Raw genomic sequence first — 15,336 nt, forward strand, 5'->3', positions numbered from 1 at the left:
ACAATTTCCCTTCCTTAACAAGATATTGTTTGCCTGATGATCTTGTATTGTGCAGTGTTTTGTTATGATGTATTTTCTGTTCTGTTTGAGAGATTTTCCTTGTTTTATTTAGCATGTACTGGAGCTCTCCCTCTATGATGCCAATGTTAAAGGGACAAAACATCTATCGACCGTAGCCATTGATATTGGAAAAATTGAACATGGTAGCAACTTGAAGACTACTATAGACCTGAAGGTGAAGTATCTGTTTTGCTATGATAGAATCATGTCCCGCACATGTCCCTTTTTCTCTACATATTAAGGGAAAGTGTAGTGTGTGCTGTCAATGTTTTTAAAAGGAACGCAGCCAACAGAGGTTATGTTTATAAAAGGGGAACCCAGCTTGTCATAGGACTGTATTATGACAGAAGATTGCCTATGCAACTACAATAGCTATACTTCAAAAGTAAGGTTCTGAAATACTGTGAGGACATGTAAGGTCTGTGCAAATGCACATTGCTTCTCACTTGAGACTTGTTCTGATAATCATATTATGCCAGAACTCAGGAAAGAAATAGCAATTACTCCCGTTTCCTGGTTTGTGGGCCTTCTTTCAAGCACTGATTTTCTTTTGCCAATTTACCACACAGACTAGGACCAGGAGTAGACCATTTGGTCCATCAAGGCTGCTTCACCATTGAGTAGGATCATGGCTGATCCAACATTGCTAATATCCATTTGCCTGTGTTTTCCCTGTAACCCTTGAATCTCTGCTTGATCAAGAATCTACATATCTCACCCTTAAATATACACAATGACTCTGCCCCCACAGCTGTCTGAGAGTTACCAAAGACTCTCAACTGCCTGAGAGAAGACATTTCTCCTCATCTCAATTTTAAATTAGGCCCTTTTATTACAAGACTATGTCATCAAGTCTTAGACTCACCAACAAGGGAAAACATCTTCCCAGCATTTTGCGTGTCAAACCCCTTTAAGAAACTGATATCTTTCAATGAGATCACCCTTCAATTCTTCTTGACTGCAGTGAGTAATATTCCAACTATTTAGCCTTTGTTCATAAGACAATCCTTCCACATCAGGAATCATCCTCTGAACTGCCTCCAATTAAATAATGTCTTCTCTTAAATAAACTGCTCACAGTACTCCAGATGTAGTCTCACCAGCAGCTTGTACGGTTGCAAAGTGAACAACTTTGCATTTTCTCGTATACTTTATGTGCCAGCGTTTTATCCATTTACTTAACCTTCAATATCTCTCTGTATGTTTCCCTGTTCAACTATCAAGGCTGTAATATAGCTAGGGGTAGAAGGAGTCAAAAGTGGGCAATCCTCACACTACTTTTGAATGATCATGAGTTAGGTGCCACAGGATCTTCATACCATGACTTGATATTTATCAAAATGATTTTATGTTAACGAGTATTTGTTAATGCTCAACACACAACAAACACACTGTTGACTTGATCAGTACTTCTCAAACCATGGAATGGAATTTCACCTTTCATCTAGTTAATGTCACCCCACACACCAAGTTTCCAGCTCTGGTGAGCTTTTAAAATTCTTCCTGTTGGCCTTGGATGGGCAGTATTGTGGATTTACGAGAATGATATCTGAATTCCAATGATTAAATTGCAAAGATGAGTTTCATAAGCTAGGGTTGTATTTCCTGGAATATAAAAGTTGGAGCATAGGTGAATACGCAGCTGTGAGTAACTAAATATTGTAGTCTATTCCTGTTTCCTGCATTCCTCATTTACATTTTTCTCGATCACGATTACTGAGGCCAGTCCTAGTGCTGGTATTCAAGAAATGTCTTTTAAAAGTAGTATGAAGTCAAAGACAATCTGATTGCTAGATTTCCCTGCATCTCAGCTCAATGCACCATTAAAAACTGAAAGCAATAAATGAGCAATGGAATCTCATTACATTTAATCTGTTCCTTTTAGGATGATGAACAACTGGAAGTGGAGTTTCATTTGGCAAAATCGTGAGTGTTGAAATTACGGTGTATCAGGATTTTGAGGATAGGAAAAATGTCTTTCAATAGTATTGTCATTTTTGTAACCACTTCTTTTCAAAAGCCTTTTGCTGTAGGTACCAACATTCAGCCATGTGATTTTTAACAAGCGGCTGATTATTTTGAACAGAGTAAGTTATAGACTGACTGGTTTATGCACTAGTTCAACTTTTGCCATCTTCTATATATCTATATATTTGAGAAATTGCACAGGTATCATTTTCACAAAAGAGGACAAATCGTATCAGACCTATTATCACCTTATCAAACCTCTTCTAATTATTAGCATAGTGGTAGAAGTATCATTGAGCAATGCATATCCATCCATAGCCTGCTTACTGCTGCTCAGATCAGATTTCACCAAAGCCACTGGACCACCAACTTGTCACAGACCTGATCTTGAAGTGAGTGCAGGAGCTGACGCCAGCTGACGAGTAAGCAGCAAAGCACTGTACACAGCACCCAGGAACCTGCTGTACTGAGGTAAACAAGAGTCAGGAGAAAGCCCTGAAACTAAACTCAACCAAGTCAAAGTCATTCATTACTCTAATGTTACAAAGCATAATCGTTGATCTGAGGCTTGGAAGAGTTTTAGAAATTTACAAAAGGTGACCAAAAATTAAAAAAAACAGAAGAAATAGAGTCTGAGAGTAAACCAGCTAGGAATACAAAATCAGCTTGTAATAGCCTTTATGAATTTATGAAAAGAGACATAATGAGAGTACATGTTGGTCCCTTAGAAACAGGCGAAGAAAAGCTTTTCATGGAAATTGATGTAGTAGTAAAGATGCTGGGTAAATATTTTGCATGTACCTTCATTATATGAGGACATAAATTATATACCAGAAATAGCAAATGGCCAAAGGGGCTGTTCCTTATTTGTAAACAGAAGATAACTAATAGAAAAAAAGTATGAGAGGAAACTTAAGAGACTAAGTTCCCAAGTATCCAAGATATGGTGTTGTACAAACTAGAGTTCTAAATGGGGTAGTTGCAGAGTTACTGGTTAAGATCTTTCAGTATTCCCTAATGTAACAGTGCTTCAGGAAAGAGGGGAGATAGAAAATAGTGAACTGAAGGTAGTTAATGTGACTTGTGTTATCAGGAAACCAGAAATTATTACTAGAAAGACTTAACAATACACTTAGACAATCATGTTATGATCAGAAAGAGTCTTATTGTTTTGTGAAAGTAATTTCAATTTTGAGAAATGTGTGCATGGACGTCATTGGGTAGATTTGAGCCAGTAGATGTCATAGAATTATTACAACATCGGAGAAAACTATTTAGCCCATTATGTCTGCATTGTCTTTCCAAATGAGCAGTTCAATCACTGGTATTCTGTTGCATTTTTCCATAACCTTGCTTCTTCCTTTTCAGTTAATTTCCTTTTGAAAACTTGAGTTGAACTTGCCTCTGTTGCAGTCTCAGGCAATCCACACATTAACCGCTCACTGAATGAAAGTGTTTTCCTCATCTCACCTTTACTATTGCCAATTACTTTCAATATGAGCCATCTCACTTTTGATCTTTTCACAAGTGAGAAGTTTCTTCCTATCTACTATATTAAGACACCTCATGATTTTGAATGCCTCTAATAAATCTCTTTTCAGTCTTCTCTTGAAGAAAATATGTAATATGCTTTGACTGCCAAAGGACATTTAAATAAGTTACCACACAATGGTTTAGTGTATAAGTCAGGGCTGATGGATTTGAGTGATGTAGAAATATGATGTAAGGATGAGTTAACGAACAAGAAGCAGAAAGTATGAATAAATGGGCATTTTCATTTGGAAGATTGTAACTAATGAAGTATCGCAAGAGTTGGTGCTGAGCCCTTATAATTAAATTACTTAGACAGAGTTGAGTGTAATTGATTCAAATTTGTTAATGGTATAAAGCTACTGGGGACACAAGCCATGAGAAGGACTTGGAGATTGCAGTGAATCGATAACAATATGGCATATGGAGAATAATGTGGAGAGTTGTGAGATTTGTTAGTAAGAATAGAAAAGCAGCAACATTTTTTAACGGATGGGAAATTTTTAAATGAAGATGTTTAGAGAAACTTCGGTGTGCAAGTACCAAAAGATAATGCTCATCTATCTCTCTGACTATGAATGGCTCCAGCATTGTGGAGTTTCACAAACTTCCAAAGGGGTTATTGTTGATCAGAGGCTTAACTGAATAAACCTCATCTCTACTGTGGCTACAGAAGTGGGACAGACTGAGTATTGTGCAGTTGTTTCTTCTGGATCACATTATGTCACCACACCTGTCTCCCTGGAGTAATCTGATAGATAGTTGATTTCCACATTATATAAACATGTTAACAAACAAGATTAGCAAATTATAAACATTTGACACAATCTAAAGATTATGCTTTAAATTTGAATATCATTTCCACCTTTCAACAGCTGATCTATTTTTCAACTATACCCTACAATGATCTCTACATCAGGTTTCTGCTGCATTCCCTTTTACCATTGCTTAAACATAGCCAAAGTAAATATTTGATAAATCAGAATTAACGATATTGTAATTATTACAATATCCAAATTGATCTTTATCTGTGGATGTATACTCATATGACAATTAAAGCCACACAGGGCTTTCCTTAGTGGCAGAGATAAGATGATGGCATTCTACAGCTATTGTTTTCTTCTCATCCTGGGAGAGAGGTTCCCACTGTTAAGTTATTGATGTGATTTGATTTATTACTGTCATGTGTACTGAGGTACAGCAAGAAGTGTTATCTTGAGTGCTTTACAGGCATAATGTACTACACAAATGCATCAGGGTAACATAACAGAGTGCACGATACAGTTACAGCTGCAGAGAGAGATGAACATTTATGAGATCCATTCAAAAGTTTGATCGGGAAGAAGCTGTTCTTGAATATGTTTGTATGTGTATTCAAACTGTTATATCTTCTGCCTAATTGAAGAAGGTATGAGAGAGTATAACTGGAGTGGGAGGTGTCTTTGATTATGTTGGCTGCTTTCCCAATGCATAGATAAAGTCAGTGGATGAGGCTGGTTTGCATGATGGACCGGGCTGTGTTTAAACCTCTCTGTAGTTTCTTCAGTCTTGGAAAGAGCAGTTGCCATACCCATGCTGGGATGCTTCCTGTGGTGCATCTGTAAATGTTTGTAAGTGTCATTATGCACATGCCAAATTTTCTTAGCCTTCTGAGGAAGTAAAGGCGTCATTGTGCTTTCCTGACCGCTTGTGAGTGGACCAGCACAGACTATTGGTGTTCATCACTCCCAGGAAATTGATGCTCTCAACCATTTCACCTCAGCACCATAGATAAAGACAGGGGCATTCTCTCCACTCTTCTTCAGTAGGGAGTGGATCTCCCTGTTCATACGTGGTTTCCAGTTGGGGAATGTTCGAATTAACTTCTTTGGCACACAATCAACTACACAGTAATGAAGTCTGTAACAGTAACAGCATACTCATTTAGGTTGGCCACTGAGTTCTTGAATTTGGACCAGTCCACTGACTATGCAGTCCCATTGACACCTTTCCGTTTCCTCAGACTAACACTGTACTACTTTCTGTATTGGCTCCTCACGCTTCAGCTTCTGCTTATAAGTTAGGAGGAGGAGCGCAGTTTTGTGGTTTGATTTTTTTTTGTTGCCTATCACATGCTAATTCCCACACCTTCAACGGAAAATATGTTGCTTTACATTTGCCTTCTACATTTGATTATAATCTTTTATGTAAATCATAAGATACCGTCACCACTTTCATGTCAGTTAATTTTCACTTTCTCTGCCACAAACAGGTAGATAGGGTTCTCAACCATAACAATCATCATCATCCCATGTTTATTCATCTGTAAGTATCAAGATAGCAGCTGTTCTTATCTACAGTTCTTTAATGGATCTGATTCTTCCCCTTTGATGTGACTCAAACGTATCTTAACGTTCCTTGATTTAGATCTTTTCTGAGTCAACATTTTCTTTTTCAATCTAACACGTGTTTCTTCATAATTCAAAATATTTCATCACTATTCCATGAAGATCATCTTCCAGGTTCATTTTCTGAATCTCCTGTTTCACTTGCGCAAGACTTCTCCTTAAATTTAGTGAGCCCCCCCCCCCCCCCCCCCCCACCAAGCGGCTAAAAGTTTCTGTGCTTCTAGTCCCTTCTGTCTTGACCCATCCAAAATAACATGTTGGAATTACTCTAATTTTGTTTTTCAAACATTTTCAATTGATTGACATGCGAATACCAACCCAGTTTCTTCATATTATTACAAAGGGAAGGTCGACACCCCTCTGATAGTTAAAACTGAAACACCCAGAGTAGCTCCCCTCACCTCGTAATCTGATAAAAGAAGTGTGAAAAGTGGTCTAACTTACCTCTTATACCTGATCTGTTATAAAGCAATGATTAAATCAAATGGAATCCTTTCACCCACTCTAATTAACAGGTAACAATTTATTTATCTAACTCCAACAGTGAACAAATTAACAGAATTATTAACAAACCAAACAATCCCTCTCTAACCACCTATTCCTGAATAAAACTATATTCTAATAGTGTACTGTTCCAATAACAAGTGTACAACTTATATAATGTAATAAGAAAATAATGAATTAAAACTTAGTCTCTGAAAGTTCACACAGAACATGTCTTCTAGGATGTTCCTCTCTCCAGCCTTTCTCCTGCTGATCTCAAGTCACAAGTACCCTTCTTCTGTTGATCCTGCTGTCAGGGATGTTTTATCTGTGAATTCTTCTGTTAGGACCTTTAGCTAGAACTGACGTGGTATGTTTTATAGATAGATGGTGCTTTTCTTTTAAGAGAGTGCGAAGATTTCTTGTGAGAGCCCAGTATTTATTTCTCAGATTGCGTGTTTATCTCTCTTCAGATGGCAGTTGGCTCTCCCCTCTCTGTGCAACTGCCCCCATCTTTATATCCCCTATGACACATCAAATTCTTACAATGTGATTGGTTTCACCTCCATAAGTTTTAAATTCAATTGACTTTGATTGCTGAATGCTTGGTTTAAATTATTTGGCTGAGCCCAGCTTGTTGCCAAAACATTAAAACAAGACCGCTGTTTTGCCTGCCAGCTATAAGGCCTTTTGATACACTTGTTTCAGCTTTGGGGCTCTCTGTACTTTGGGGCTTGCAAACTTCCAGGCACAGTCTCTCAAAGGGATCACGCACAGTGTTTCAATTCATGAGTATTCTAACAACTTTGTAACAGTATCTACCATCATTTTGTTTACTGAGGTTTTGTCCACTATAACTATTTGGCCCAGCATATTTTCAGGACAAAAAGATCAAGCTTGACTTATTGTCCCACATTTAATTATGCTTGTTTCGCCTCTTCATCAGTTTGTCCAGCGTCCATTCATTAATCTAGTATGCCTACATTCTCTTTTTTCAGCACACTGATCTGCACTGTTTTGAGCACATATCAAACAGTTTTCCACATCATGTTTTATGTCCTTTGTTCTGTTTACTATAGCCTTCACTCCCTGATGTCCTTGCACATCATGGCACTGATAAATTATTTGATTTCTATCATGTTTTGGAACCATTCATTTACCTCCTTCATTATCAGTCTTTTGTCAGTCTCTACCTTAGATTTCCATCTGGTACCTCAGTTGGGCAATCTCCTTTCACAGTCTCTGTCAGCATTGGACTGACTGAGCTTCCACCAAGTCCTCAACCTTAATTTGTGAGATGGCTGCAGTATCTATTTAGCCTGTCTTTTCCCCTAGGTGTCTTCGCTTGTATAAAAGTGGATGAGTGGATTGTACATAGTTGCAGTACTCGCTCCTTCCTTTGCTAATTCATCCAATCTTCTGTTACCCTTTTTTATTCGCAATGGGCCTTGATATTTCTTATGCCGTATTTTTCACATTTTTCCCTTCTGCTTCAATTTCTCTGTTTGCCAGTGGTGCAGATGGAAGAGGATTTCCATCTGGTGAGGCAAAACCTTTTGCTTTCCCAAGGGGTAAAAATTCTGTCTGACTGTTGCATACTGTCAGAATGTATGTTTAATGGTGGTAGATATCGATCAGGATGGGAATGCAGCTGTTGGCAGTTCTGCTGCCTTTGCACTTGTGCTGAAGGGTAATTTTAAAACAGTATCTTCTACTGTATGTCCTTGTTAGTTCTCTGTATGAATTCTTCATCCCCTTAGACTGATGTCCTCCACTGTCGGGAATTGTGAACAAAACTTTTCAACACTTTTTTTTTATTTTGTCCCTGGTTGTTTTGATCCAAAAGGTCCTATAAGTGCTTTTGATGTCATCACCTGGCATTCACATGGTTCTCTGTGGTCGTCAAAGTTTGCAGTAGAATGAGTAATAGATTTAGTCTTCAGGGCAACACAGTGGCAGTGGTTAGCAATGCAGCCTCACAGCGCCAGGGACCAGCCTTGGGAGACTACCTGAATTGAGTTTGCACGTTCTTCCCATGCCTGAGTGGGTTTCCTTTGGATGTTCTGGTTTTCTACCCCAATCCAAAGATACGCAGGTCAAGTGGGTTGGCTATGCTAAATTGCACATCGTGTTAGATGCATTAGTCAGAGGGAATTGGGTCTGAGTGGGTTATTCTTCGGAGGATCAATGTAGACTTGTTGGGCCAAATGACCTGTCCTGCACATCTTTGGATTGTGGGAGGAAACCGGAGCACCCGGAGGAAACCCACACAGACACGGGGAGAATGTGCAAACTCCACACAGACAGTCACCTGAGGCTGGAATTGAACCTGGGTCCCTGGCGTGGTGAGATAGCAGTGCTAACCACTGAGCCACCGTGCCACCCTCAAATGTTCATTGAATTTCCGTCTGTAGCAAAAAGTCATCCACATACTACTCTGCATTCACACTGAGGTAAGGAACGCAGTCATTGTGCCAATCTCTGGTGAAAAATCTGATGGAGAGTTGTGGAAACTTTGGGGAAGGCTTGTCCAAGTGTATTGCTGCCTCTAGAGAGTGAATGCAAACTTGTACTGACATTGCCATTGCAGTGATATTTACCAGAATCCATTGCCAATGTCAAGAGTGGTAAACCATTTCAACTGAGGCGCTGTTTCATCATTGTTCTGTGGCTAGTGGTCACAGTTGAGGTAGTCAGAAGTGTGACATTGTTGAATTATGGACAGTGGATCATTAAGCACCATGATCCATCTGGTTTGCAGACTGGTCAAATTGGAGAGTTAATGGTGAACACAACACACCTTGGAATGCCCTCCTGTAGCAGACTGTCAACAATTCTTCCTCTGCCAGCTTGGGGAACGCATATTGTTTCTGGGAATCTGTCTTTCAAGCAAGATTTCTCCTCCATTTAGCCACAGTCAACAGCATGTTGTTGCTCAGTAGTCATTGTGCTGGTCATCCAGGTGCCATAATTCTGCCGTAGTGCACATCCTGTTTCTATATTCCCCTTCTGTGCTACTCCTAAATTTGAAAATATTTTCCACACTCGATACTTCACTGGATCAAAGTACAATCTATTTCGCCTCATTATACCCATTTCTAAGATATGTTGCATTGATGGGGTTAAGTCCACATCTATATAGACACTATATATGTCACTGAGTATTATTTTATTCTGGGTATACCAAGAGGGATCACTCCCCCTTGCTCAGTTTACAGTTGTTCTGGAGCTCCTGGTATCCCATGAGAATTTTGTGAGGTGGCCTCCTATCTCGTCTGCTACCTCTGGGTGGCCAAACAGATCCTATTCTCCGTCCTGTACCCATTCCGGTGAGACCTGACATGCGACTTCCCTCTAAGTCACTTGGGCAACCCACTAGTCAATGGCGTTTTTCACCACAATCCTTCTACTCTGGCATCCTTTTCATCATTCTAGAAGGAGGCCATAGGATGCTCAGGTTGGTACATCCTTGTAGCACCTCCTTGATATTGGGGTGCTGGTCACACAGTACCCTGAAGGGGTTGTGGGTACGTGGGATGAGTTTGGGTTGGTACGGCACAGGGCAGCATCAGTGGTGTCTGCGTTGGCAAAGTCCATCAGGCACTCAGTGGCAAGGACGTTGGTGAAGGTGATATGGTGCCAAGAGTGGTTACTTCTGTTCTAGCAGCGTGTGGAAGGGAACTCATGCCTGGCGATCAGGCCCATAGCCCGTGACAGAGCACTTAATGGTTGAACGCTTTTTATCTTTATTTTTCTGCTTTATTTTCTCTGGTCTAGTTTATTTTTCTGTGTTTTAAGATGGTGGCAGACAGTGATGACACTATGCATAACTTTTTACTATATTATGTAATAAAATACACATGACAGATAAATGAAATCAAACCAGTTAACCAAGGATTAAAAGTATTTTATTACAATATTAATGAATAAGTAACAAAATACGTAGAACTTATAAGCTGTAAAGAATACTGACCTGCAGGATGTGAAGCAAATAGTCTCAGCCTCAGTGCTGTTTCTCACTTGTGTCCCTGACCTATGGTTCCTTCAGTGAGGGTTGTTCCTAGATTCTTGCTATCACTTGCCTCTATTTCAATGTTATATCTTCATCTTGGTATCTGTCTTTGTCATTTGCCCCCTGAATGGACCAGTGATCAACAATCCAATAAGTATCGACTTCTAGTATACTCACCAACTCTACATTCCACTGAGGTCCAACAAGCATCTATCAGCTATGAGTTCCAGCTGGTGTCTTAACATTGTAGCTTTCTTGCCATGTTTCTGATCAAGCACAAACAAAGGAATGCTCTGCAGACTTGGTTTGTAATTACTAACCTTTCATTTTCTGTAGCTTGATGTGTTGCAGAGTTCAGTAGAGTCCAAAATCCACAAAAGAGCAGTTGCACAAATCTATTCCTTCAGATTTAGAAGATTAAGGGGCAAGTTAGTCAGCGAACCATGTTATTAAAGGGAATGGATGGGTAAATAGAAAGAAACTTGTAACACTGGATGAGAAAATTAGGACAAGGAGCCTTTGCATAAATGTTAGAGCCAGGCCTTTGGGAAGTGAACGTTTTAACATGCAAAAGACGGTAAAAGTTTCAAATTAACTTTAATAAACAGCTAAAGATGCTATATTAGTTGTTAGTTTTAAATCTGAGGTAGAGTTTTGTGAACCAAAGGCAATAAGGGGCATGAAGTAAAGGCAGATGCACGATAGTAGATCATAGACAATGTCCTACAGTGGCAGACTGACTCAAACAGCTTCATGGTCTATTCCTATATTTACATTTCACACTACGCAGAACACAGGCAAATAGGCCTGTTACAAGGACCCCAAAACTAGCTAGAGAGAGGAGCACATTAAAAGCTCAATGTTTTATTTCACCACCTATTATCATTATTTCATTTTCTATCTTCCTAGTATTGAATTCACTCAGCAATGTTCCATCCTGATATAGTAAGGAATCTTTGGTAGTTGTGAGTGAATATTGCTGTAAGATAATTCAGTCTTGGATCTTTCACTATGTGATCCTTCATTTATAATATCAATGTGTTCCTTTTGCCCTTTTATAGCAAAGATCCTCCTGTCGAAATCCTCACTAATGGCGTGCTTGTGGTGAGTTATGCATTTATTTTAAGTTACATATCTGTTCACTGATTACAAATGGCGTTGTTCCTTATGAAAGAACAGGAGTTAGAAACTGTCCTAAATGTCTGAGGTTCACTCATTTACTTCCTTTTACCTCCATTTTCATCAGATGTATTTCCATCACACACCAAATCACAGTAACTGTATACTTCAGGAATCCACTGTGATTGTTTCCCCTTTCTTGACCTCACTTGTACTAAAAGCAGTTCATGAGAAATTGGAATGGGCTGAAACCTGGTACCTTTGTTCTTTTTAACTAATGCTGTATTCTTCTGTTGCCCCTTCCAAAATGAGCAACTTCACATTTTCCCATATTATACTCTTTTAACCATCATTGCACCTACTTATTTGAGCTATGAGTATCCCACTGTACACTGTTTGTATCCCCCTTTCAACCTGTCTTTCTACTTAGTTTTGTATTGTCTGTGAATTTAGCTACAGCACGTTCAGCTTCTCACTCCACGCCTTTAATATGTATTGTAAACAGTTGTGCCAGCACTGATGCCAACTTGAAAAAGAACCCTTATTCCCACTCACTGCTTCCTTCTCATTAACCAATTTTATATCTTTACTAATAGCGCTACCTCTAGCACAGAGAACTCTTGTTTTATGTCTTAACAAGGTACCTCACAAAAGGTTAAATGCCATCTGGAGATCCAAATGCAACACATCTGGTTCCCTTCTACCCATTCTGCTTGAGATTTGCTTGAAAATCTCTCTCACACATTACTGAGACACAATTTCATTTTCATGAAACCATGCTGATTGTGCTTGATTAGATTACTGATTTCCAAATGTTCTGCTATTTTATTCCCTTAATTGAATTTAGTACTTTTCCAACAATAGATGTTAAACTATAGTTATTCACAGTTTTCCTCCTCTTGTATAGGGGTGTTATTGTTAGCAGTCTTCCAATCCTCTGGTACTTTGTCAGAATCCAATGACTTTTGGAAATTTACAACCAATGCATCCACTATCTCTGTAGCTACCTTTTTTAGGATCTCAATATGCAAGCCATCATATCTGCCTTTTAGCCCCACTAGTTCATCTAGATTAGATTAGATTAGATTACTTACAGTGTGGAAACAGGCCCTTCGGCCCAACAAGTCCACACCGCCCCGCCGAAGCGTAACCCACCCATACCCCTACATCTACATTTACCCCTTACCTAACACTATGGGCAATTTAGCATGGCCAATTCACCTGACCTGCACATCTTTGGACTGTGGGAGGAAACCGGAGCACCCGGAGGAAACCCACGCAGACACGGGGAGAACGTGCAAACTCCACACAGTCAGTCGCCTGAGGCAGGAATTGAACCCGGGTCTCTGGCGCTGTGAGGCAGCAGTGCTAACCACTGTGCCACCATGCCGCCCATCTAATACTACTTCTCTAGGGATATTGATGGTTGTACTTCCTCCCCTGTTTTCTTCAGTATTAATGGGGTGTTTGAAGTACCACAGAATAGAATAGAATCCCTACATTGTGGAAAGAGGCCACTTGGCCCAACAATCCACACTGACCCTCTGAAAAGAGTATCCCACTCAGACCCATTCCCATCCCCAATTACTCTATATTTCCTGTAACTAGTTCACCCAGCCTACACATCCCTGAACACTATGAGCAACTTAGCATGGCCAATTCACCTAACCTGCACATCTTTAGATTGTGGGAGGAAACCAGAGAATCCGGAGGAAAGTCACGCAGACACAGGAGAATGTGCATATTTTACACAGTCACCTGAAGCTGGAATCGAACTTGGGTCCCTGACACTGTAAGGCAGCAGTGCTAACCCCTGAGCCACCATGCCGCCATCCACTGTAAGGACTGATGTCAAATATCTGCTAAACTCCTCTGCTATTTCCTAATCCTCATAACTGTCTCCCCAGATTCATTTTCTAAGGGGCCTGTGTTCACTCCGATTTTTCTCTTCCCTTTTTTTATTTGTAAAGAAGCTTTTATTGTCAGTTTATATATTCCGTGTTAGTTTGCTCTCATTGTATCTTTCCTGTCTTTATTATCTTTTTAGTACTCCTTTGCTGGATTATGAGTTTATCCCAGACTTCAGAGCTATCACTGACTTCTGCCTCGTTTATATGCTTTTGCTTTCAATTTAATACTCTCCTTAACTTCCTTAGTTAGCCATGACTGGCTTATCTGCCTGTCAGAATGTTTCCTCCTCACAGGGAAAAAATATTGCTGAGAGTCATGAATCACCTCCTTAAATGTCTCCCTCATTCCTCTTAACCAATCTGTCCATTTCACTTTGGCCATGAACTTTATTTATGTACAGTTGTTTCCAACCCAAGTTTCTCACTCTTGAACTGAATATTAATTAATATTGTATTATCACTACTTCCTAATGGATATTTCCCGCCTCAGACTGTGTGGAGTTTGCACATTCTCCCCGTGTCTGCATGGGTTTCCTCCGGGTGCTCCGGTTTCCTCCCACAATCCAAAAAATGTGCAGGTTAGGTGAATTGGCCATGCTAAATTGCCCGTAGTGTTAGGTGAAGGGGTAAAAATAGGGGAATGGGTCTGGGTGGGTTACGCTTCGGCGGGTCGGTGTGGACTTGTTGGGCCAAAGGGCCTGTTTCCACACTATAAGTAATCTAATCTAATTTTACTTTGAGGTTATTTATTAAGTCAAAAATCACAAGACACAGCGTTATAGTCCAACAGGTTTATTTGAAACCACAACCTTTCCAACTCCTGCTCCTTCTTCAGGCAACTGCCAAAAGCTTGTGGTTTCAAGTAAACCTATTGGACTATAACCCAGCATCGTGTGATTTTTGACTTTGTCAACCCCAATCCAATACTGGCACCATTACTACATCCAAGATAACCTGCTCCCTGGTTTTTCCATTACATATTGCTCTAGAAAACTATCCCTTATGCACTGTGAATTTGTTGTTGTAGCCACTCTTTCAAATTTGATTAACCCAGTGAACATGAAGATTAAAGCCATCCATAATTATTGCTGTTTTTTTTGACATGCTCCTATTATTTGTTGAATTGTAGCCTTTCTGACAGAGTGGTTACTGTTGGGAGTCTGTTTACTATTCCAACCAATATTTTCTTGCCTTTACTGCTTTTTATCTCTGCCCAAATGGACACTAACATCATCTGAATCTAGATCATTTCCTATAGCTGTCCTTGTTTCATCTCTTATTTATAGCGCTACCCTACCAACTTTTCCATTCTTCCTGTCTGTCCAAGATCTCAAATATCCCTCAATGTTGAGCTCCCAGTTTTGATCTCCTTATAACCATGCTTCCATCATGGTTATGAGATCATATTCATTTACTTTGATTTGTGCCACCATTTCATCTATCTTTATTCTGAATGCTTTTTGAATTAAGATACAAAGCTTTTTAAGTTTGTTCTTTGGGACTGGAGGATTTCAGTTATAGGGAGAGGCTGGATAGGCTGGGACTTTTTTCCCTGAAGCATTGAAAATTGAGGTTATAAAATCATGAGAGGCATACATAAGGTGAATAGCCAAGGTCTTTTGCCTAGAGTAGAGGAGTCCAAAACTAGGTAGCATGGGTTTAAGGTGAGAGGGGAAAGATTTAAAAGGGACCTAAGGTGCAACATTTTCACACAGAAGTCGGTGTGTATATGAAATGAACTGCCAGAGGAAGTGGTAGAGGCGGTTACAATTGCAACACTTAAAAGACATTTGGACAGATACATGAATAGAAAGGGTTTAGAGGACTATAGGTCAAATGCAGGCAAATGGAACTGGTTTCATTTGGG

The 15,336-nt window shown here is 39.7% G+C and overlaps 1 protein-coding gene across 1 annotated transcript in view; it reads left to right on the forward strand.

Annotated features, from left to right (window-relative positions):
• The window catches only part of LOC140475995 (cytosolic phospholipase A2 zeta-like), a 111,898-nt gene that overhangs the window by 19,056 nt on the left and 77,506 nt on the right, over positions 1–15,336 (forward strand). The window contains exons 4-6 of the mRNA XM_072567897.1: positions 113–235; positions 1,946–1,986; positions 11,502–11,544. Of these exons, the coding sequence (XP_072423998.1) occupies positions 113–235; positions 1,946–1,986; positions 11,502–11,544 (207 nt within the window). The remainder of the gene's footprint in view (positions 1–112; positions 236–1,945; positions 1,987–11,501; positions 11,545–15,336) is intronic.

Source organism: Chiloscyllium punctatum, chromosome 4 (genome assembly GCF_047496795.1).
Source record: "Chiloscyllium punctatum isolate Juve2018m chromosome 4, sChiPun1.3, whole genome shotgun sequence".
In the NCBI taxonomy this organism is placed as follows: Eukaryota; Metazoa; Chordata; class Chondrichthyes; order Orectolobiformes; family Hemiscylliidae; genus Chiloscyllium; species Chiloscyllium punctatum.